This window comes from Octopus bimaculoides, chromosome 11 (assembly GCF_001194135.2).
Source record: "Octopus bimaculoides isolate UCB-OBI-ISO-001 chromosome 11, ASM119413v2, whole genome shotgun sequence".
Lineage (NCBI taxonomy): Eukaryota > Metazoa > Mollusca > Cephalopoda > Octopoda > Octopodidae > Octopus > Octopus bimaculoides.
In genome coordinates, this window is record NC_068991.1 from 24,411,102 (window position 1) to 24,437,094 (window position 25,993).

Genomic DNA, 25,993 nt, shown 5'->3' on the forward strand with positions numbered 1-25,993 from the left:
ATAACAACTTTTAACATCACAATGGAAAAGGAAATGAATTATTGGAGATGGGTATATAAAAATGAAAATTGTTTTGCTTTTTTTTCAGTTTTTCTTCTTCAAAGACAATGTTTAAGAAAGTAGTGAAAAAATTAAAACATGATTAGAAAAATGTTGTAATCTTTTGGTTTTTCTTTCTTTTTGTTTATTTGTTTATTTTGCTTATCTTTTTTCCTTTGATTCAAAAGAAAAATTTTGTAGTTTCCCCCTCTTATATTTTTGGTATTTTGAAGATTTTATTAGAAAAAATAAGAAAAGAAAACAAGATAGTATTATTTTTTTTACTTCTTTTTATACTTTTGTTGTTATTTTCTTACAAAAAATGCTTTTGTGATGGTCATAATGAGAAGTTTCAGATGGTCAAAGAATCAGAAGATGTGGGACAAAAATGCTTAGAGGTGTTGATGAGGAGGCATATATGGTGAAAATAGGTGTGAAATGTTGGAAGCAATTAAACACTGGCAGAAGTACATGCTAGTGAGATTAGTTCAACTAAATGCTGACATTCTGTGAAAGTATGTTTTTACCATTGTAAAGAGAAATGATAAATAAATTAAAAATGAACGATTGAAAAGATGAAGAAAACATTAGACATTATTAAAACATTCACAAAAAAATAGAATGTTACAAGGCCAGATTTATTAATAAATGAGAAAAAAAAAGAACTAAGAGGTTAATTTCTTTTTCTTGTGGGGAGAGGAATTAATTTTAGCTTTAGCTAGGTATATTATTCACGATGTCCCATATCCACATAGAAAAGGTATTATGATAAACCTATTTTCCATTAAGCATGTTTTAAAATAAGAGAACCTCATGTAAAGCAATAGCAAAATTAAAAAATTAATTAAATGCAAAATAAAAAAAAAAATACAAACTAAACAATTGACAATATTTAATTTCTAATGAAAGAATATATCTACCCAGCTTTCTTAACTTATCAATAATGTTAAATTAAAGAAAGGAAGAAAAAGTTTTACCCATTAACATTTGAAAGTTTCAATTCCTCATATAGCATATTGTCATATACTATATGTCATTATACTCAACCACTCTTAATTTTGTTCCTCATAAGTTTCAACAGTCAGGGATCATTGTTTAAATATACTCCAAAGTTATGCATATATGAATAGTGACCCTAAGTAGAACGAGAGAGTACATCATGGCAATGTATCTAAAACAATTTGTTCATTTTCTTTTTCTTTTTTTAACTAATCTCTATGGTCCAGTTTAATGGCTGAAGTATACAAATGTCACTGAACAATTAGTCAATAGTCAGTTGTGATTTTGTTTTTGTTTAAAAACAGAACGTGTACATTATGATAAGAACTAGGAGTTTTGTAACCCAAAACTATATGTTGATGGTAGAACAAAAAGATGTGATTGCATTAAATACAGTAGACTTACAAGGAAAATATAGTGAAATGAAAGAAATAAAGAGATGAGAGGGGGATTGCTTGGAATAGCAGCTAAAGCCAATATTAGGCAATGAGACCAGATTCCAGAGAAACTATCACAAGAGCAAATGACCAAATGCTCCTCAGATTAGTCTTGCATTTCTTCGGGAATTTCATGTGGACCAATAATACCAGGAACTGCCATCTGAATTTTCCGTTTTTCCTCTTGAGCTTGTCGGATAGAAGCTTCTCGTTCCTCCAAAAATAAATCACTGTTGTCTTCACCAGCAAATTCCTATTTTAAATAATTAACAATAAAAAACTCCATGATAAAGTGTGTTATGAACAAAAGCCACAGGTCAATTAATTATTCTACAAAGAATAAATCCTTTCTGAGAAATAACTAATCTAAATTACACTATTTCTTGATGATGTTTTGATGCAGGTTTGCTAAAACTAGAGATATTGTAAAATTTGAAAATTTTGAATGTTCCATTGCCATATATTGCTGTTCAAAAACACTGCTTTTGTTTCAATTTAATTTTTAAAATAATGAAGAATTTAGTAAAATAATTTAGTCATTATTAAGTTCATGTTTGAGATATACATTAACACAGAATTTTTATGGTAGGTTTTTAACTTAAGTAACTTTAGAATAGGAAATTTATATTGCAGAACTAGGATCAGTCTTAAAGCAAGCTGGTATTAAAAGGGTCAAAACAAGATTTGAAAAACAGAATTGGTAATGATTAAATAAATATAAAATTTAACTTACACGTATCTGCACCAAGAAATCCCTCAAATGTTCTTTAAAAGCTGGGATATCCTGATTGAAACTGAACAAGCCATCAATGAAAACTTTGATTTGGGGCCTGAAATAAATATTAACCATGCATTACAAATGTACATATATTATATCCACTGAAGAAAGTAGAAACTTAATCGATATGTTCAGCTATCAAAGACACACCATAACCTCCATAATGGTTGAATTCTAGCATTCTTTAAGAATGACAGAATTATAACAAGTTGGTGCTATCTCAACATGGTACGAGACACTAAAAGTCAAAATTTATCCATGATGTAACCCTTAAAATATGATTTATAATCTGAAAAGGTTCAAACTTAAACTGCAATCCTAAAACAGCTGATTTTAAATCATGCTGATGTGGAAATATAATTAAAAAAATTTCTACATTCTGTCTGTGCATATTTGAAGACAAAGACTGCTGATGTTTCAGTACTTAAAAAAAAGGAACCCTATTCACAAAATAGAAAATAAAGGTATTATTCTGTAAAAAAAAATCTCAACAGACAAAATATATCTATTCTTGAAGGGATCAGCTCTGTTTTCTTCCTAGCATAAAAATGGTAGGTTAATAGATAAACATAACAGAAAGAAATCAAAATAATTTGACTGTAAATATTCACTATATATATATATACATACAGATTCCTATGTTTTATTGGAACATGAAAATAAGTATATATTTTTTTATCATAACCATTTACTGGTATAAAATTATCAAACCATATACCGGTATAAAATGAATATTGTTTAATTAAGCCACATAGTTTGTGCAACCATAATTTTCAGCAGTTCAAAATGAACAAAACCTTTAAGCTACCAGAATATAGCAAGATGTAAGAAAATCATCAACGATATACACATTTGTAATATTCAATCAAATGGAAGATAATTTTTGTAATTTCCAAATGTTTCTGCAAATTACAAAAATTACCTTCCATTTTAAGAATAAAACCATTCACATAAAAATATTTTAAACATGAAACCACTTGGGAAAATGTTATAGGCTGTACAGCCTTCATAAACATCTAGCCATATAATGTAATTTTAAATCTTTTTACTTACTCATTTAAGTGAGGGAAAGCTGCCTTTAAAAGATTCAGCAAAAATTGTTGAATGTACGTAATATTTTGTGTATTTTGTATATTAGGCCCCAAAGAAACTGTGACTTTATTTGCTTCAAGCAAGCTAAACATGTAAGCAAGAATAGTTGCATGCATTGTCAAACCTACAAAACAAAAAAACATTTACATATCAATAAGCAATTACAAAAATGTAATATCAATAAACAAGTTGCATTTATTAATCAACTACAAAAGATTTAACTCAGTAAAAATTAAAAAAAAAACTTAATCTGTAAAGATTCATGCCTAATTAGTCCAGCAGTTCTTTAATGGAAAACTACGACCACCACCACTCCCAACAAAAAACATTGGTGAAATCCACTCCACACTTTATTAATGCGAAAAAATAGAGTTTGCCTCTATATAATCCTTCTTCTTCACCATGGTTTTGGACAAGTTAAAAAAGTTTTAAAACCAACTTAAAATTATGAAACAGCAATATGTCTACCTTCTTTTCAATGCTTACACCCTCGCCTTTGATGAGAAACACTGTATTAGACAACAGTTTCACTAGTTAGAAAAGAACTATCAATTCCACATCATGAAAGAACAGTTTGCATTAATAACAACAGCAAGCTGTAAAAACATACTTCTAAAACTAAAAGGTTTATCTTAAGCATGGTGAAAACAATCAACTCCACAAGAAGGGTGAAAAATAAAGTTAGCCTCAGAAGGAGTTGCAGAACCAAAGAAATACTACAAAGTATTTTGTCTGACGCTCTAATGAACATGCCAATCCACTGTCCACTGCTAATATTTTATTTTTTTATTTTATTTACCACAAGGGTGACGCATGAGGTAATATTACAAGGAGTGGTTTACAGAAGTGAGAATGTTTAAACTGAAATCTAACAAGCAAGAATAAGAAAGTCAAAGTATACAAAATTATATGACTTTTGAATAACATTCCAAAGGACACCACAGATCCTAGACGATTCTCACTACCAAAGGTTTCTTCTCATCTTCTCACAGCTGTAATTCCCCACCAATTCATGCACACAAAAAGTAGGTTGATTCAAATGGGCTATATTTGCCACTTTCACCTAGATCATCATTGTTTAATGTCCGTTTTCCAAGCTGTCATAGGTTGGATGGTTTAACCGAGTTCTGGAGAACCAGCAGTTGCACCAGGCTCCAATTTGATCTGGCAATGATAATACAGCTGGATGCCCTTCCTAACGGCAAACAATCCGAGAATGTAACAAGTGCTTTTCATGTGCCACTGGTACAGGAGCCAGTCAGGCAAGCCTGGCATCGATCACGTTTGGATAGTGCCTTTTACGTGCCATATATATATATATATATATATATATATATATATATTAATTGAAACAAAGGCAATGTATTCCAAAGGAAATATGGTAACAATAGGGTTAAGAAATATGAAGAAAAAAACGCCAAGTAGATTTGGTCAAAAGAGGGATAGAAGTTTTAAGAACAATTTTAATAAACTAGGTGCCACTTACCAGCAGTATGTGAACTATCTGTAACAACTGAAAATATATGTTGTAAGATATCTGTAAAATAAGTTTGGTAGAAACTTTGCGCTGCATTTTCATGTTGTGCTACATTTTGCAACAACGTATAAAGTATATCAAGCCCAATATCGGCCACATTCCTCATTGTATGCTTGAAAGCCCAGATAATTGAATCCAACACCAATTTGAATTGAGCTGGAGGAATATCCAATAGAGCTGGAAACAAAAAAAAAATAACAAAATAAATAAGAAATCTCAACTGCAAAGCAAAAAAAAAATATATAAAATGAAAAGCATTTGGCCCTTTCAATACTGACCCACCCAAGACCATCCTATATTCTTATTAACACCACATATGTACACACACAAAATCTCAAAGTCTTGTTGAATGACAATGCAAGATACCAATAAACAACTGTCAGTTGATGTACATCAAACACTGGTTTAATATTCCAATAAAAGAAATTCATTAATTTAGAAAATCTTATCAAAATTATCGTTTTAAATATTTACTGTAATACACAGGTGGTTCTACTGTCATTAGAAATGATAGTGAAATGAAAGAGTTTAGAGATTTTAGCGAAACAGTAATAGTTACGTTAATTTTTACTTAATAAATTACTCCCAACAAGTATAATATTCATTATCTAGAGGTTTCTATGGAATTATTTTAAGGCACTAGTTTTCTTGATTGTATGTTAATCAACATTTAAGTTAAAAATAAAGACTTTCTTACCTTGGAAACAGTGGAAATTGACTGCTTGTAATAATAAGAAAAAGTTGGTTCTGTGCTCTGGGAATTCCTCAAAATCCTAAAAGAAAACCGGGTAATAAATTAATAGTGATCTGCTATATTAATACATAGACATCCATTACAGAAAATAGAATGGTTTATTTAATTCACTCCATTACACGACAGGGTTCTATTTTATCAACCATAAAGGAATGAAAGAGAAAATTAACTCAGAATATAAAAAGAATATAACTGAATAGTGTATGTTATTCAGTGTAGCTCTCTACAGTTTCTGTCATTTACTGAGAGACACTACATTTAGTATGGGTCTACAATTTCTATCATTTATTGATAAACTGAAATCAGGGACAGAAAAAAGAAAAAAATAATAATAACTAGCTGAACCTGTAAAAACTTCACAGGAAATAAAAAATGTAAGCATCTGTAAATTGTGTGCTGATGCCATGAGAAATTGTGACACTTACAGAATATCGAAAGCCGTGTAAAACTGATAACTATATAATCCAACCAAAAAAAAATCTGTTATGCAAACGTAAACAGAATTACTATTTAGCCTTAAAATACATCATACATATTCAAAGAACCTTCTTGGTTTAGTGGTACGGTATTCTTTTATTCTTTTGTTTCAGTCATTTGACCATGCTTTAGTCAAAGTAATCGACCCCTGGACTTATTCCCTGTAAGCCTGGTGCTTATTCTATCAGTTTCTTCTGCCAAACAGCTAAGTTACAGGGACGCAAACACACCAACATCAGTTGTCAAGCGATGGTGGTGGGGGATAAGCATACACACATATATACGACAGGATTCTTTCAGTTTCCGTCTACGAAATTCACTCCTGAGGCTTTGGTCAGTCCAAGTTGAAAGTAGGAGACACTCTTTAAAGTATAGAGTTGAATTTTGTGTAGCCACCTGTTGGCAACTTTTCTCCCCCACCCATTTTGTAGAGGGTATTACCCATTGTTCTGGGCTCTTTTCACAGCTATACCCCATTGAAAATTTGCATAAAAAAAAGGACTTCGCCACCTTAATAATCATCATCATTTAACATCCATCTTCCATGCATGCAAGGTAGGACGGCCGACAGGAGCCAACCAGGTAGAAAAACTACTCTAAGTTACTGTCTGTTTTGGCAGGGATTTTACGGCTAGATTCCCTTCGTAACACCAACCACTCCGCAGAGTGGACTCAGTGCTTTTTACGTGGCACTAGCACAGACAAAGTTAGTGTTGGCATGATTTTAACAGCTGGATGCCCTTCCAAACGCCAACCACGTTAGTGTGGGCTGGATGCTTTTAACATGGCATCAGCACTGGCAGGGTAACCAAGTAACTTGCAAGACAAGGAATTATGAGAGTGGCAAGGCATTTCAGGAGGGGAACTTGTGTCAGAGGATGAAAGGTTACAGTTTGACAAAGAGGCCTGAAATTTTGGGGAGTATGGTTAGTCAATTACTTCATCCACAGTGCTCAACTGGTACTTATTTCACTAACCCCAAAAGGATGAAAGGCTTTCAACTTCTGCAGCATTTGAACTCAGGACATAAAGACAGACGAAATGCCACTGCATTTTGTCCAGTGTGCTAACAATTTGCTAGCTCACCAGCTTATTATTATTAATAACAATAATAATTTTATAACACAGGCACTAAATAAAAATAAAAACATTGGGTTGAGAAGGTGTCATTTTTAAGCTGACTTCAGGGCTTGATTGGCAAATATTTATCAACCCAAAAGAATGAAACTCAAAATCAATCTCAGTAGAATATGAACTTGGAATGTAGAGTAGGGACATGTGTATGTATATCTGTATTCTATTCTTTGAGGGTTTCAATGAAGGAGAATAGCACTGATCGGAGTCATCTCAATGTTGTCCTTCAAAAACATCTCTTGCTAAGAGACACAAAAGAGCATATTCACTACTTTGAAATTAATGATAACATTGTATAACATGATTTTTGTCCTTGAGTAGCAACTGTTATTTCCTATTTGCTTACCCATAGAAAGTATGGAAAATGGCTATTTCCTTCCAACTTTGCTTTTGTTACATTTATTCAAACCCCAAAAAACCCTCTCAACACATGGCTATGATGCTCTCCAACAACTCCTGCTCATGATCAGAGATGCACATATTGTCAGCCACTAAAGGACATGCTCAAGTGGTTATGGTCAAGCAACTGACAAGCAAATCTGAATTATTGAGCAGAATATTTACTATAACAATATTTCTGCTTCAGCAACTCAGTGCTGAAGCTGTCTGAAATATAATGGAAAATAAGTCCAGGTCACAAAAGCAAAGTTTGAAGGGAATAGTTGTCATTTCTTTTAATTTCTAGATAGAAGCAAATAAGAAATAACACTTACTGGCCAAAGACAAAAAAATATTTCAATTTTGTTACACAATGTAATTATTATAATAATGAAAATACTAATAGTTAGTATACTTTCAAAATTTTAAGCTGAGTTTATTATTTCATAAAATGACAAATTTTTAACAATACAAACCTTGTTAATCATATCTAGAGTACATTCAAATACAGCATCAAATATTTGAGGAATTTCTTCTGTTATATGGCTCTAGAAAATATTTAAAGCAATATTATAATCAATATACATTTATGAATAATAAAAAGTTCAGCTTACATAATTAGGAGTTGTTAAATTTTTTTTTGTTACCTTTAATTAACTAAATGAGATATTTACAAACATAAGCTTAATGCTTTTTGAAGAGAAGGAATATCATTTATGGAATTGGAAATATTTAAAAAGTTTATGATTGATAAGCATTCACTTATAAAGCAGATCAGTTGTTCAGTTCATATATTCCTTACTGAAACTGATTCCAATCTTTCTATTAGAATTTGCAGAATTTCATGAAATGTGACCCTATAAACAAGCAAATTCATAATAATTAAATAGTCTAAAGTGAATCACAAACTCAAGTGTATATACTACTTAAAGATTCCATTAACTAAACTCAAGAGTTTTCATGCAATTATATATCAATATGTATAATTATTATTTTAATTTTTTTTCAGTAGAAAAACCCAACAAATTACTTTTACAATCAATGCAGTTGTGCAAAAGCATGTCACACTAAGGGATATAACTACAATTTCTCCACACACACACACACACACACACAGTAAATGCCATTAAGTATGTGGGCTTAATAATTTCTGGTTTGGTACACAGGTGCACGTTTAGGCTACCAGGGTAGGTTAGATTCCAAACCATGATGAAGTTAACTCAACCAGGAGATGAGAAGGTAATAGAAAAGCCTAAGTTTGTGGCAAACATTTGCACCAACTTTCTGCTACCAGCATTCCCAAAAAATGTGACTGGGTAGTCTAACAGTCAGGCTGTGGGAACCTCATACATCAAGATCAACAGAAGTATCAACTGAATATATTACACACACAAAGAAGGTGGTAGTCAGGTTTTTGTTTAGAAAGGTAAAAATAAAAAGGGAAATAATGAAGATAATTCAGTATCTCACATGACAGATGCAATATGAATACATGCAAGAATAAGTGAAGCTCAGAAACAATAAAATAAAAAATTTAATGATGTGCAGATCCAAAGAAATAGGCATCGGAGAGTTACTAAAATGAAACTGCAGAAGAGAAAAATTTACTAAAGAAATTTTAGTAAATGCCAATAAATGTAGTTTTCTGTATTCTAACTTTATCTTACAATCAGTTTTGGTACATTTTAATAAAGTAAAGATATATGCTGCTACAGCACAAACAGCTGTACAAGAATAAATAAAAGAAAAATATTTACCGCTAAAGTGTTAACTATAGTGGCCATGGTACTAAGAACTTCTGGTTCTCGAGCAGCAGGTACATTTCTCTGGTAGTCTAATAGTACAGCATCCAGCAATGGGGGAATAAAGTTACCAGCAACCTGACATTTCAAAGGAAGATTTTAAAATTTGAGTCTACACTTTGAAAGAAATCTTTTACAATGAATCAAAAAATTAACTTAGCACAATTGATTTAAATCTTAAATAAAAAAGAATTATCATCACACCTGTACGATTGAAGCTTATGTCAGTGTATAGCTGACATGTACTTCAATTTTCAAAACAATCAGAAATTAACTTTTTTCATTTATAGGCTTACTTAACAAATGTTTGGAGTGCAAGATTTCAGTGAAAATTTTAATTTAAATATAAACATTTTAATCAGAAGCATTACTATCAAAGGGCATTTTCTATGAAATATGAAATTACAACACCCACACCCTATTTTTCTAACTAGGTTCAATGCTCATATTCTTGTTACTTGTGAGTATACCCTAGCACTACACCAAGTCTCTTCTGCTCTCTCTTACACTTATGCTGTTTCCTGCTATCCTTTTGTTCATTCTCTCTCCCCTTCTCTTGCTCTCCCTCTGACTAAGTAACCAAGTATCACCTTTATATCAGCACATTTGTTTCTGGCCTCTTTCTTGTACCTCTCTCTCACTCTCTATCTCTTTTTCTCTCTCACTGGGTAACCATGTATCTCCTCTATAGCAAGACAGCTATTTCTGCCTCTCTATTTCTGTTACACTCTAGCCTTTCATCATTTGATATTGGATCACCTGCTTCTGTTTCTCTGTCTTTGTCACACTAACCTTTCATGCACCGAGACAAGTTCCCCTCCTCAAATGCTCTGCCCCTGTCCTAATTCCATGTCTTGTGAGTTACTTGGTTACCCTGCCAGTGCTGGTGCCACATTAAAAGCATCCAGTCCACACTGTAACGTGGTTGGTGTTTGGAAGAACTTCCAGCAGTAAAATCCCTGCCAAAACAGATACAGTAGCCTAGAGTAGTTATTCTACATGGCTGGCTCCTGTCAACCGTCCTACCATGCATGCATGGAAGATGGATGTATGATGATGATGTAATGCTTGTTTATTCACATTGATATGAATTAGTCATGCCTTACCTTATAGCTTTGATATTCCAATGTCATGATTGCTTATTTTTAGAATATTGTAGGATAAGTGTGAGAGGCTGAATTTGGCCAGTTTGAAGATAATACAAGTAGATTATTTTGGCCAGATATGGCTGGATTAAATGCTAAAGGGTTAAATTCCAATGATCTACAATTATGTATTTTCAATAAAATTAGGGATATGCATTTGCATTATATTGTATGACCATGGCACCATCATATTCTGAATGGCCTGCTGATGATCTCTATCACTTTTGCAATCCAAATTCAGAAATATCTATACCTTATCCAAAAACTAGCCACAGTTATTTTTTTATTTTCTTTACATTTTGTAAAGTCTCCAACTGTAAGTCTTCCCAAGCTGAAATCACTACGTACTGAAGTAATATTAATTACAAAAAAAAAAACCATTCAAACTCCACTTCAGACATTGAAATAAATGTTATTTCTTTACTACCCACAAGGGGCTACACACAGAGGGGACAAACAAGGACAGACAAACAGATTGAGTCGATTACATCGACCCCAGTGCATGACTGGTACTTATTTAATCGACCCCGAAAGGATGAAAGGTAAAGTCGACCTCTGCGGAATTTGAACTCAGAACGTAGCGGCAGACGAAATACCGCTAAGCATTTCGCCCGGCATGCTAACGTTTCTGCCAGCTCGCCATTGAAATAAATGTGTTGATGAAAATTTCATAGTATTTACAATCACATTTATAATCGCAGAAATGGCTTTAACTTGCATCACATTGAAGCTACAAGATTTCAATGACATAATTATTTATTTTTAGAATGATATTGTAGGGAAGGTACAAGAGGCCAGATCTGGCTGGTTTGAATATAAAACAGGTAAAATATTTGGGCTGGATATGGCTGCTTTCAATACTAGAGTTAAATGATATAGATCAGCTAGGCTATAGCTAAGCAAGGAACAAAAAGATAGGATACCCAACAACAACCACAACAACTGCTGTGTGTTAAAATATAGCAAACAAGTTCATAAATTATACAGGAAAAGAATTCCTATTTACAGTAAAGTAGGTTTCTATAGAGGAGAACGTATTTACCATTTGTGGATCTGCAGATCGACTGACCCAACCAGAAATTAGCTTGAGGGTCTCTTTCTTTACTGTTCGCATACTTCTGATGAGAGGCTGTTTTGTAACACTCTCTCCATTTGTAGCAATTGCACTGCTAATATTTTCACTCATCACTTTGTAAACATTAAGCATGTCCAAATAAATTCGTCCAAGCTGAAAGTAAATTTTAATCCAATTTTTTAATAACAGGGGAGTTCAGTAGCATTTCAATTACAAAAAATAAGCTTTTTCTTAAAATTTATCACATCTGTAACTAGTACACAAAAGACACAAGAAAAAAAATCTTATAACTATTTTTTTGAAGTCTTTATAGGCATAACATAATTCAGTTTATGAATATAGAAACGGCATAGCTGCATAGATATGGAGTTTGCTTCATAAACATGGTTTCAGGCTCTATCCCACTGCATGGCACCTTGAGCAAGTGTCTTTCTACTGGAGCCTTGGGTTGACCAATGGCTTGTAAGTGGAGTTGGTAAACAGAACTATATAGAAACCCATTATGTATGAGGGTGTCTAAATGTCATGCATGACAACACTGGAATGAAATGGTGATGACATGTCTATGTCACCAATAAACAATACCTTGTTTATCCCTAATTCTTGTGAGAAGAAATGAAAAAATATCCCTTACTTGAAAAAACAGGTAAGAGTTAGTAACAAGAAGAATTTCCAGCCTTATAAACAAAATCAAGATGTGAACAATGAAATAAAATCCGTGAAACAGTTAGTTGTACTGTTGGAACTTATAATGGTGTAATGGACACAGAAAGTAGATGTATGACGTGCATTCCAGAAGTCTTGAAACTCTTTTTTTTTGTTTTAGGAGAGGCAGTTATAACTTTTCTAGATTATTCTAATTTTAGTACATAACTATACATCTGATAAACTGACCTGCCAACTTTTGCTATTTCAAATTGAAGTAGACAGTTGTAACAGCACATTGAATACACTCTATTAAACACTGCTTGTCACAACTGACTTGTTTGCAGAATGCAGCCAGGACATTTGGAAGCTCAATATGAAATAAAGTTTTGTGTTAAACTGGGCAAAACACTACAGAAATTTATGAAATGCTCCAAGGCTGAATATGGATTAACTTTTTTGCTGGCACAACAGTTCCAAAGATGGTTTGAGAGGAGGTAAGAGATGATGAGAAGAGGTGTAGAAGGGAGAGGGACATCAGATTGTCAAAGATGGTTGAGAAAATTCAAAATTTTCTGGATGAAGACAATCATGTGTCTATAAAGACAATAAGATACAGTTTGGAGTTGGTGTGGCAACTATACACAGAATTATTCATGAAGATCTGAACATGCGCAAAATTTGAGCAAAGTTTGTTCCCAGGATGCTCAATGACAAGTATTCTGGTAACCAACTACTTGACAGAGATGGGAAGTTATTTTGAAGATAAAGGAGGCTGTGACAAGGGTCCTGGACACCTTCACTTTGGAGGACCTTCATGGAGGCGTTCACAAAGTGACTGGAAGACTACAGAAAGTGCATTAAAGTTGGAGGATCCTACTCGGTAGAGTTTTGTACTTCTTTGAAATTAATAAATGTCTCACATGAAAACTTCTGGAATGCACTTTGTATATAAATTAAACTATTATACCAACCTGTAACACATATGGATGCCCTAAAGCCTTACATGCTCGAACATTCGTTTTTAAAATATTACTAAGTTGTTTCACAGCATCAGGATCCTTTAGAACTTCTACATTCTAAAAAAGGAAAAAGTAAATGTTCGAAATTTTACTTCATTTTATATCAATTTCAAAACATCAGAGTTATTTCAAAAAATATTTCTAAATAATGCACCTACATATGTTACTGAACAGCATGCATAATGTTCAACAAACAGCAAATTCTTGAAATGGAATTACAATAAATTTGTAATCAACAATTTTTAAAATTAATTCTATGGATTATATCAGTTCTCACTGACAGTAGCAAGTATTTACCTGTGTTGCCTGGTTGATTATACCATCCCATACTTGATTGGGTAACAACATATACCTTTCTATCAAATGATCCTGGGGAACTTGGTCTATTTGTGCACTAATCATTAATCCAACAGCTTCATAAAATGTATGAACCTAGAAAAACATTAAGATTAGTATGAAAAATAATATTAATGACATCTTTTGAGCTATCTTGCTAAATATATTATTAGCCATATATCCAAACATATCCCCTGCTCTATTTACCTGGCAGCACAACATATGAGAACAATCACTGAATGTCAAATAGTAAGGCAGATATATAATTAAAAGGTTTACAGAGTTCAGATGGAATTATCTCAAAGCTAGGATAAATTAAATTATTAAAGAGAGACATTAAATTAGTAAAAACTATTGCATTTTTGTACTGGTACAGTAGTAAATGGAAACAGTAGTGAGTGTGACCCAAAAAGATTGCATATCTAAACACAATATGCAATGAGATTAAATATTTTAGTCAAAATATTTTAACACCAGGCCATCCATCCATACAAGTGAGGACGAAAATGTTAAAGTACAACAAAAAAAACTTATTATTAAGGTTAACAGCAATTTGAAAACTCTAATTTAGGATTGTGAATTTAAGAATTTCAAGTAATACAAATTCATGATTTGATTTATTACAATGTTTCATTTATATGTGTGCATGTGCGTGTGGTTCCACATAAAAACCACTGGTGATGATGCTGTATAAAAAACACAGGCCATGGTACCACATAAAAAGCACCTAATACACTCTGTAAAGTGGTTGGCATAAGCAGAACATCCAGCAATAGAAATCAAGCCAAAATAGACTATGGAACCTAGTGCAACTTCTGGCCTTGCCATCTCCTGTCAAACCATCTAATCCATGCCAGTATGGAAAATGGACAAAGTTAATAACAATAATCAACACCATCATTATCCACAGGTATGCTGATGCAAACAGGAAAAATACAACACAGAATATGAGTATGTGTATATTCTTATTAATATTTAGCAGAAGTAACAGAGTGACTCAAGGTCCAAGGGCTTCGTGCATTGGCACTAGTTTGGTAAGTGCCAATGAACAAAACTCTCAGACTTTGAGTCACTCTATTACTTCTACTAAATATTAATATATATATATATATATATATATATATATATATATATATATATATATATATACACACACACATATATGCATTAAAAATATATTGACACAATCCAAAAGGTGTAATTACCTGCTGAGGCTGAAGGTCACAAATTATAGTATTGATAGTGGCTAAGATTTCCTCAATAAATGGCATAACTTCTCCAACTTGAACTTGAACAAAATGGCGGCGACATTTTTGAGCTATCTTAATAAATGTATCACAAGCCATATCCTGTACACCATCATGTGTTTCTAGAAAGAGAAATTATTACAGTTGTAAAAATTAGAAAAATGATACTTTCTTACAAATACATGAGACAAAGAAAAATACTATTGCTATTAATATTCTAATAACTGAATGAAAAGTTTAAATTTTAAAATTTAAACTTTCAGTCAATGCAATTTTGCTAACCACAGACCAGAAAAAATTATCAATTTTAATCTTTTTTCAACAATAACAACATATAAAATTTCATATATTTAAACAGACATACTATTGCCCAAATCAAATTTTTTTACTCTATTTAATAAAAAAAAAAAACGAATTTAAATATAATTACCATGCATGAATTCAAACAGCTTATTAACCACTGTTTTTAAAAATTTCCAGTGTGCTCGAAGGAATCGGGGGTACTGTCCAACAACATACATGATATTCGATGCAATAATGGCTTTATTGTCTTTGCCTCGTTTTTGTTCACACAATCCCAAGAGATCCTACAGCCACAAGAACAGGAGTCAGATAATTGCAAACAACTAAATACATAAATATATTAATCATTAGAGGACCAATTACAAATAACAAAGACTAACCTTGATTACAGTAACCAAAAACCGTTTCTCATCATCCTCATACATAGCACCACTAATTGAACCAATAGCCCAACAAAGCTGTAATAAAAAAACATTTATTTAATATTCATAAATATACAAAACACAGGTAGAGTATTGATATGAGGAATAAGTAGAGAAAGACTACTGAGTGTGTAAAAGGGAGAAAGAGGAGAGCATATCATGCACAGAAGACAAATCTTATACACAGAAATATAAGAAATGTATTCAAATATGAATTAGATGCAATGCTAGTGTTGTAAACATTTTCAACCACACATACTCAATGATGTGCTTTGCTTGTTTGCCGGTCAGCTGCGATTTACCATGGTGAGGATGACTCCCTCAAACTGCCGGGTGTCAAAACACTTGAAAGTCATAAACACCCAGCACTTTGAGGGAGTCATCCCCACCACACCAAATCACAGTCTACAGGCAAACAAGCAAAGCACATACACTGAGCATATGTGATCGATAGTGTATATAAGAAATATAATCTTCAATTAAGGTTCTATTCCTTGAATAAAATATAACTACATCAATAAAAACATCACATTAAGTAACTAACCGTATTTAAATTTTTCCATGACCACTCTGAGCCATTTACTTGATTGTGAAGCTTGTCAGTCATTATATTCTCTGTATCCACATAATCTAAATGAGTGAGGTAAACTGAAGAAGAAAAAAAATCATAATAGCATAGAAAAATTAAAAGTGAACTGCATCTATCTATTAAAATCTCTTTGATCATGAATGACCATGGGATTGCACTTAAAAAGTTCCCCTCCAAAGCACAAGTCTCGGCAAGGTTGTTTATGGAAGACCAGCAGTCACCCATGCATGCCAGCCTCTCCTCTCCATGACACTGATGTTATCCAAGGGAAAGGCAAAGGGGCCGATACAGCTTGGCACCGGTGATGTCACAACTCATTCCTACAGCTGAGTGAACTGGAGCAACATGAGATAGTGTCTTGCTCAAGAACACAACACAGCCTGGTCCGAGAATCAAACTCACTACCTCATGATTGTAAGCCCGATGCTCTAACTACTAAGCCATGTGCCTTTCTTTCTATCTATCTATCTATATATCACCCTTGTTTTATATTTGCTTTCCATGCCAACATGGTACACACACACGAAATTGTTGAAACAAGAATTTTATTGTGAGATGTTATCTTATAAGGAAAAGAAAAGCAAAGTTAACATAAGAGGTGTAACCTGGCTGGAACTAAATATCACAAAGCACTTTCATTTGAACAACTAATTCTGGCATATCTTGCCTCTATACACAGAAATTTCTCTCACTCACACTCACAAGCATATATATACAAACAATGTGACCAAACACAGAACCATATTGTTGTAAAGCAAACTTTTTAACCATAATTCATTTGTAACAAATTAAAATGGCCCAACTACAGACAATGAAACTATTGTTGCAAAAAATACAATCAGTAAACTGATATTGAATTGATAAAAATGAGTGATTAATCATTAACCCTTTACCATTCATATTACTCTGTTAAATATAATCCTTATTTATTCCCATTCATTATCATCATCATTTAACGTCCATTTTCCATGCTGGCAGGAGTTGGACAGTTTTACGTGGAGCTGGCTAGCAGGAAGTTGTCCAGACTCCAACTGTCTGTTGTGGCATGGTTTCTATGGTTGGATTCCCACTGTTTTGAATTAATCGTGCATTATCTATTTGCAATTGAGATTTTGATGATGTACTTGTTTATTTTTAGTACGACATTATAGGGAAGGTGTGAGAAGCTGAACATGGTCAGTCTGTACATAAAACACACATAATACTTGAGCCAGATATGGCTGGTTTAAATGCTAAAGGGTTAAACAAATATATTTAAATGTTAATTATAAATAAAGTGGAAATATAAAAAGATAACACAAAATAAAAAAGAAATATTGTTTCCACACATTGATTACAAGACTACAAATTTGCAGTTAAGAGGATATAATTGATTGAAAATATCCATTACACGATTGGTATTTTACTTTAAAGATTAAAAACCAAAAATCTTATTCGTATTCAAGCCTCAGAATACTAAGTGACGAAACTAAACATGCAAAATATTAGCTGAATACATTTCTGCTACTCCACTTATTTCCAAGTTGTGTAAATAATATAATATAAGTAAAATCAAGATATATCACTAAATAAAAAATATCCTTTAATAGCCACAACCAACAAAGTAAAAAACAATATCTCACTTTCATAAAACAAAGTACTTACCTAATGTCTCCCTCATATTCTTGTATAGATTGATGGAGTCGGTGTCCTTCATAAACTCACGAACAACTTCACCCTGTTCATTTTCTACAACAAGCACTTCTTCTGGTTTTGCCATTCGAGAAATCATGACAGCTCGTACCTTAAAATAATAACATAAAACAGCTAAATCCAATGAGTTAATGATCTAGGTAATTGGGATATCTTAATTGAAGATGAATTCTCATACAGATTTCTTAAATGCTGTTCATAGTGTCAACACTGGAACAGCCCTGGGCAACTTTCTGCTAATGTGTATATCACTGTAACACCACTCACATATATATTTCTAGTAGTACTGATTCTATTTGTTCTGATAGACTTGAGCCTAAGTTCGAATCACACTTACTTGTCAAGTACGTCAGCAAAACTGATCTGTGATCTCTAGTTTTCATGACTTTAAATTGCAATGGAATTTTGCCAGTCAGAAAGCCTAACAAAAGCTGTTAGGTTTTTTTTTTGGGGGGGGGGGGGTCCTACATCGCAGAGATGCACACATGTGTGCAGTGAATTACTTTAATTTAATTCCTAGTTAGTTGTAGCTTATTTTACTTCAATCGTATACAAAAGCATAAACACAACTATCAAAATTCAATAGTGATGACTGCTTGTTAAACAGCTAACTCTGGTTAGAAAAGAATTAAAACCTCTCCAAGTGAAGCTAAAATACTAATGTGGTGATGGATTGGTTTTATAATATTTCAAAGAAAAACAATAACTTACTCGGGAGAGCACTGACATATAGAATTGTCTCCTAATGGGTATTTCACCATGAGATCGACCAAACATCAATGGTGTTGAACCTGCTGAAAATGGACTTTCGCGATACAAATCAGCTGCCAAAGAATTCCAATATTCCAGGCATACTTTGAATACTTCCACTTCATCCACTTCAGAAATTCGAATCAAGTAATGATGAGCCTACAAATTAAACAGTTAAATTTACATTGCAACAAGCAAAATCAATATCAAACAGAATATCCCAACATTATTTAGCCACTTTCAGTCTGATTTCCAAATAAATTATCATTATCATTATATTAACATCCATTTTTCTATGCTTGCATGGGTTAGACAGAATTTGTTGAGACATATTTTCTAATGTCAGACACCTTTCCTGTCATTAACTTTCATCTGTTTTCAAACATGTCTAAAGACTGGCAATGAATAACACTGCTTGTATGATGGTGACATACATTTTACAGTTATCATACACTGTCAAGGTAAGGAGAAACTAACACACACACACACACACAACAGGCTTCCTTCAGTTTCTGTCAACCAAATCTATTTACAATGCTTTGGTCAGTCAGGTGCACAGTAGAAGACTCTTGTCCAAAGTGCCATGCAGTGGGACTGAACCCAAAACCATGTGAATAGAAAATAAACTTAACAGACATGTTATTGATATTAAGTTATATGCATGTGTAAAAAGCCAATTTCGAGACCAGTATATTTCATTAATCATTAGTTAGTTTGAAATGTAAAAATTAAATGATTTTTGATAAAATTATACAAATCAAAGACTATGATTCTTTGAAAGAGTACAGTTTTAATTCTTATCGAAATAGAAATTCATTCAAATTCTATTTGTCAGAGAAGATAAGAGGTTTACAAAAAAAGCAGGATATATCAACTAGTATCATCTATGTAAATCTAAACACAAGATGAACTAAATGTGCTTAAAGATATGTTCCATATATATAAATTCTCAACGTCATGAATATATAAAATAAAAGACTTAAGTATAAATTATACAGCAAAATAATTTTTACTCACTTGTATCAAAAGATTGTGATACTCATTCTTACGTTCTATGAGTAGAACATGTTCTTTTAGGAAGGTGCACAAAAATAAACTAAGATTTTGAATGAAATTTTGTTCATCATCAGTCCCTTTCCTATAAGCATCTTTGATAACTGTGTCTAAGGGCAACATCTGCAAAATATAATACACTTTACTTAAGCACAGAAATTTAATTATAAACTCTAGACACTTATATTTTGGCAAATATAAGTTAAAATAAATGAAATCAAAAGATCTGGTTCTTAAGTATATTATAAGATTTAAGAGTGAATAATATAAAGACTTAAATAAATAACTTGTAAAATACCTGTTTTAACTGTTCCATGGTTATTGTAAATAGCTGTGTAACTTGATCATCATATTGGGAAACTTGTACAGCAGCTAGAGAACACAAAATTTATTTTTAAATTACCAATGTTCACATAGATATTGGTAACCTTTTAGCATCTTGATGTCAATACACATGAAGAATCTGAATTGTAGTTTGGTTAAATTCAAATTCTATATTAAAACATGTAATTTAAGTGTGGGTCAATCTCTCAGTAAAATGTTTTCCACACTTTGTTACATAAGAGTTCATAATTCAAAACTCACATCACAAACATTATGCTAAAGTTTACTGCTTGATTTAAAGCAACATGGTTGTACTCTGGATATAAATCTGATAATTTAACATATTTTAAGTATTATCTAATTTGTACAGAACTTCTGGTTTTACAAAAAAGCAATTCAAATTCTTACAAAAGAGTATTTCAGGAATAAGTAGAGATATAGGAGGTGAACATACCTATTTCTGTAAGACACTTCAGAGTTACATTTCGGAACATTGGTACATTCAAGAACTATATTTAAAAAAAAAAATATTTAAAATATAACAATGAGTGTTCAATAAATTAATGGAATAAATAATATTCTCTCTTCTTCTTGGCATTTCCTCATTGTCAGACGTTTCCAAAGTTTTGTTTTCAATGTCTCCATTTCCATAAATCTGCTTCCCAAGGTTTGAAATGAATCAGTAATTACAAAATCTGAATAGATGAGTCTAGTCCCAGAAGTCAATGACAAGCTCTTTCCTTGCTTAGGTTACTGAACATGATCTATAGTAACAGCTGTTTCTCTGTACAGCTACATATTCCTAGTTGTTAGGCTAGATGTCAAGTAAGGCATCAATATTTCAGGTGTCCAGCATATTGGAATGTAAATAATTATAAGAAATAAAACCTCTTCCCAACTCTATTAATTAATGTATTAGTCAGGAAATCATTTAGTGTTTGAAGTTGGTAACAAACACTAGAACACCTCGAGGACATTTCAAACTCATTTCAACACACATAGTCAAAGTACAAGACAAATGAAATTTGACACTTTTCTATTTACAAATAGAAATGCTGATAGGACAATGCATTAGGTTACTTAAAGGTCAAGATAATGAACAACTCACTAAAGTTTAATAACATTAACCCTTTAACATTCAGATTTTTCTTTCAAATGTGAAGCTTATTTATTCACATTAGTTTGAATTATCTTGTATGCATTATCGCATAGCTTTGAGAGTTCAATGATGTGATTGTTGCATTTTTAGAATGACAATGTAGGGTAGGTGTGAGAGATCAGATCTGGATGGTTTTAACATAAAACAAATAAAATATATTTGGGCCAGATATGGCCGGTTTAATTGTTGAAATGTTTTAAAATGATAACATTCATAATGTGCCTTATGAGAGAGGAGGAAAAGCAACACCAATGACTGTTGGCTTGCCCAGGCAGTTAGGAATAAGGTGGTTATGTTTGGTTCTAAATTCTGTAGTTTGATGCCTATAGGGAAAATGTAGATTGAGGAAGAATTTCAGAAAACAGCAACTTCAAGAGAAATGAATAGCTACGTAATTAGTGTGTGGTTTGTAGGGGTAAGAAACAAGAATAATGAAAGAAAAGATATGTGGGATGGGTTAATAGTGGTGTGCAGCTTCTTGGAACAAAAGACATTTTAACAGTTAAGAGGCAAAGAGAAACAGATTATCAAGACTGAAGTACATACTGGTACTGAAGAGGAAGCTTAGTTCCCGAGGTGTGTGTGTGTGCACGCACGTGTATGGTCATATATATATATAAGGGCTTCATGGAAGCAATGACATATGACCGAGACCTTTCGCAATATGCCATGCTTGAGAAGAAGACCCAATGTAAAATTGTAGTCATGTAAAATTGTAGTCATGGTGGATACTGGTATCATGCAACTGGCACATAAAAAGCACCCATTACACTCTCGGAGTAGAAACCATGCCAAATATTAAGCTCTAGAAACCATGCCAAATCAGACCGGAGTCTGGTGCAGCCCCTCAGCTTTCCAGCCCTGGTCAGTATGGACAATTGATGGTGATGATGTCACTGCAATAGGTCATCAGAGATTGAGAACAAGCATTTGTAATGGCTTTCATGGTTTAGTTGTGTTGTTCATGCATCTGAAAGTTGCAGGGCATGATTTTTTTTCTTTGAAATGTATTGCTTTTTTGGTGACAAGGAGCAAAACAAGATTCAAAGTTTGTTTCACAATTATTTACAAGAAAGAAAAGAAAAAAATGCACTTACTTTACAGATTAATGTAGTAATGAGTTTAGTTTCGAAGATGTATCCTAAGGGAATCCAGTTTAGAAACCTCAGCAGTGTTTCAAGATTGGAGCCAACTAAGGGAGCATTTTGTGAATTATCCTATTTTGGAAAAGGATTAAATAACATAAACATACAATTTATTCAAACAATTCATATACAAATATTCAAATTTCTAGAACCATCTTATGCTAGTGTGTAAAATAAATGTAAAATTACAGTAACAGCGTATAAAAATTGAGTAAATTCTTCCAAGCTTTAAACGATTTTAAAATATGAAAGATGAAATTATAAACTAAACACGATAATGGTTCAACTGAGATTATTGATTATCAGTTCAACTAGATTATTCAGTGGTAGATGTCTATAAAATTACCTGCATTTGTTTATAAAACAAATGTTTATAATATAGAACAATTCTGTTGGCAATGACTTGAAAAAAAGATATTAATTGTATATTTAAAAAAGAAAAATCACAACACATACCATCACAAACTGACAGAGTTGAAAGATCTGTGAAAATTCACTACACATACTGTCCTTGAGATGTTTAGCCTTTGCTTGGGTCATTTGACCACTGGAAAAGTCAAATACCTCTTCACTGAAAAAAAAAACACAAGTTTATACAAGCATACTAGCCATGCCATGATTAAACTTTCTTTTTGGTCTCAGACAATATAACCATCCTTTAATATAGTAGGGCCTGATTTGAGGGAATGCTATTTCTAGCATGTTAAGTGGCCATATGAAAGGCCCCTTCATTGGTGTGACAAACAGACTGTAGAAAACAATATAAGACGTTAAATCATAAAATAATATGATTAAGCTAAAAAAGAGGACAAGAAAAAAGTAAATAGTAAACAATACTAACCTCAATAATTTCAAAATAGTCATATTATTTTGGCACAATGACTCATTTGTCTTGCTGGCACCAACAATATCACTAATGAAAGATGGCCAGTTCCTTGGCCATTCATATTTTAAAATCTAGTAAAATAAATAACAAAAATATTTTTTTAAAATTATAAACTGATACTGATTATAAAATTATTAGAAATTTATATAAACACACACACACAAATACTTTGTATTAACTATATAATTAATTTGCTTCTGAATCAATTATATTTAAGTATTAATTATATAATTAATGCTTAATTATATAATTAATAAGTCATAACATCTCTTAAACTGCCTCAGAAATTCTTATATAAATGCAAATAAAACTTTTAAATATTTCATGTGAACAATATTAATTTGATTAAATTAGGAAATAATTTTCACAGTTGTTAATTTGCCCCACCTAATGTGGGGACACCTGACAACACTTTCAACTGACTCACCTGAACTAAAATCATGTTTAATTTTCCCAAATACACTTTTTCTTTCTCCAAAAGTTGCTGCTCAGATGAGGTCTTGATAATTAAACCAACAATGTACTTTTTAATACCTAAATAAAAACAAACAAATCATATTAAATCCTCATCTAATTATTTTCATTCAAAAAGTATAATCTGTCTGACAAAAAGAGAAATTTTTGTAATCTTTCCATGCTTATGAACAGCACCCATCACTTTTTTTACTTTTTTCTCTTTAACTCCTTATGAAAAACAGAAAAACCCAAAATACAGCAAACATCAGTAATCATCAAGCAATCTCAACATCCTTCTCTCATAAGTCTCTAATGAGAGATACAGTTTTATTTATCTAATTAGTCAGGAGAGGCAGTGCTCATAACCTACTGATAAGAGTTCATTCTGAACCTCTCTAAGGTCTGCAAAAAAAAAATATGAGTGCTGAAGACATTTGAAGGAGTTGCAATTCTAGGGAGAAGTTAGGCAGTGTTTAAGATTTGAGGTGAGATACAGTTAAAACTGAACAGAGAGTATATGTATTTAGTTAGCTAAGAGAAGCAAAAAAATCACTATAGTAATGATAAAAGAGGCAAAAAAAAGAAACAGGATCTCATACTAATTAAGTGGATAATTAAGATATCGTCATCATAATAAAGGGGTTTAATGTCCAAGTCGAGAAATACTGGAACAAATTCATTGGTATCAAAAGAAGACTATAACCATGGCTTAAAGAACAAGGGTATCATATTCCTGACAGTGCAAATAAATTGAATATATATTAAACAATTCACATGAAACCAGATTGTCAGGGAGTTACTTGTCCAACAGGTGAGATAAAGAACCAAATCAATTTTTTCAGCTGGGTGGAGGGGAAAAACTAGACAAATAGTCATGAATTCAAACAGCTAGTAACTAATGAGATAAAGCTAAAAACAAAGAGTACTTTAAAGAGGAAAAAAAAACAGAAAAAGAAGTAAAAGCTGAAAACTGTTCCTGTAAAGGCTGGTTTCACAAAAGATTGGAAATAGGCATAAGGTTGAGGAGAAATATACTGAAAAGCTATAAATCTGCTCTGATTAAAATTATTGGTTGCAGGAAAATAAAAGATCTTCAGTAAAAAGCCTCTAGAGAGTCACTTAACCTACTAGAAATAGCAATAAAATATCTCTCAAATTACACTCCACGGACTTAAAATATTGTAAGACAACTTGGACAATGAAGCTCTTGATATACAGACAGTACAGTGGTGACTGGAATGCCTTTGATTACAGGTCTGCGCAATCATGATTGACTTGGGGCTAAACAACAGATATACTAAATATAGCAAGTGTAGAACATGCCTTGACTGTTACACTACCATACTGAAACATGACATAACCAATATAGTGAATGAGTGGATTTCTCTTCACTCAAGAAGGGCTAACTCAATAAATGTATTTGGTAAGATATAAAAGCATTTCATCATAATAACTAACATAGTTAAATATATAGTTTACATTTACTTCTTTACCTAATCTGTATACAAAATTACATTTTGTAATTTCCTTGAAATTACTAAAATGAAGTAACATTATCATTAAATGTCTACATCATTATTTCTAAAAAAAAAAAATCTATAAAATGCAATAAGTGTCATCTTTACCATGGTCATCATCATCATTTAAGCATCTTCAAGTTTTGTGAAATGATTCCCATATTATTAAATTCCAAAAAAAGTAAAACTCCAAAATGAAAAATAATTAGAAATTTAGGTACATGGTTAATCATTGAAGAATAAGCTTATAGTTGATTGCACTAAACAAAATGTTTCCTGCTAATTATTTCATTTCTTCAAGAGGGAAAAAAGTGAAGTCAACCACAAGATTTTAAACTCAAAACCATGAATGTTAATACTTCAAAAAATGCAATTAAGTTCAAAATGTTTCAGTCATCTCCACTACCAGAACATGGAGAATAAAAATTAAAATAGTATAACATTATTTTAAAATGCAGTATGCTAACCCTTTTTTTACCATATTTTTCTTACGTTAAGTTTGCAAATAAGAAAAAATAAAGTAAAATATCTTAGACTTCAACCTGTTGTTTGCAACAGAAATTCATCATCATCATCATCATCATCATCGTTTAACGTCCGCTTTCCATGCTAGCATGGGTTGGACGATTTGACTGAGGACTGGTGAAACCGGATGGCAACACCAGGCTCCAGTCTGATTTGGCAGAGTTTCTACAGCTGGATGCCCTTCCTAACGCCAACCACTCAGAGAGTGTAGTGGGTGCTTTTACGTGTCACCCGCACGAAAACGGCCACGCTCGAAATGGTGTCTTTTATGTGCC

General features: G+C 32.3%; 1 protein-coding gene across 1 annotated transcript in view; it reads right to left on the minus strand.

Moving 5' to 3' along the window:
- Window positions 1-306: 306 nt before the first annotated feature.
- The window catches only part of LOC106877761 (exportin-1), a 35,076-nt gene continuing 9,389 nt past the window's right edge, over window positions 307-25,993 (minus strand). The window contains exons 3-25 of the mRNA XM_014926770.2: window positions 23,648-23,754; window positions 23,176-23,291; window positions 22,791-22,905; window positions 22,287-22,406; window positions 20,485-20,539; window positions 20,005-20,078; window positions 19,671-19,829; window positions 18,615-18,812; window positions 17,856-17,994; window positions 16,167-16,270; window positions 15,581-15,658; window positions 15,328-15,484; window positions 14,856-15,019; window positions 13,612-13,746; window positions 13,267-13,371; window positions 11,615-11,800; window positions 9,383-9,505; window positions 8,102-8,173; window positions 5,580-5,655; window positions 4,832-5,059; window positions 3,307-3,469; window positions 2,209-2,305; window positions 307-1,728 (exon numbers count right to left, since the gene is read on the minus strand). Of these exons, the coding sequence (XP_014782256.1) occupies window positions 1,582-1,728; window positions 2,209-2,305; window positions 3,307-3,469; window positions 4,832-5,059; window positions 5,580-5,655; window positions 8,102-8,173; window positions 9,383-9,505; window positions 11,615-11,800; window positions 13,267-13,371; window positions 13,612-13,746; window positions 14,856-15,019; window positions 15,328-15,484; window positions 15,581-15,658; window positions 16,167-16,270; window positions 17,856-17,994; window positions 18,615-18,812; window positions 19,671-19,829; window positions 20,005-20,078; window positions 20,485-20,539; window positions 22,287-22,406; window positions 22,791-22,905; window positions 23,176-23,291; window positions 23,648-23,754 (2,918 nt within the window). The 3' untranslated portion in view covers window positions 307-1,581. The remainder of the gene's footprint in view (window positions 1,729-2,208; window positions 2,306-3,306; window positions 3,470-4,831; window positions 5,060-5,579; window positions 5,656-8,101; window positions 8,174-9,382; window positions 9,506-11,614; window positions 11,801-13,266; window positions 13,372-13,611; window positions 13,747-14,855; window positions 15,020-15,327; window positions 15,485-15,580; window positions 15,659-16,166; window positions 16,271-17,855; window positions 17,995-18,614; window positions 18,813-19,670; window positions 19,830-20,004; window positions 20,079-20,484; window positions 20,540-22,286; window positions 22,407-22,790; window positions 22,906-23,175; window positions 23,292-23,647; window positions 23,755-25,993) is intronic.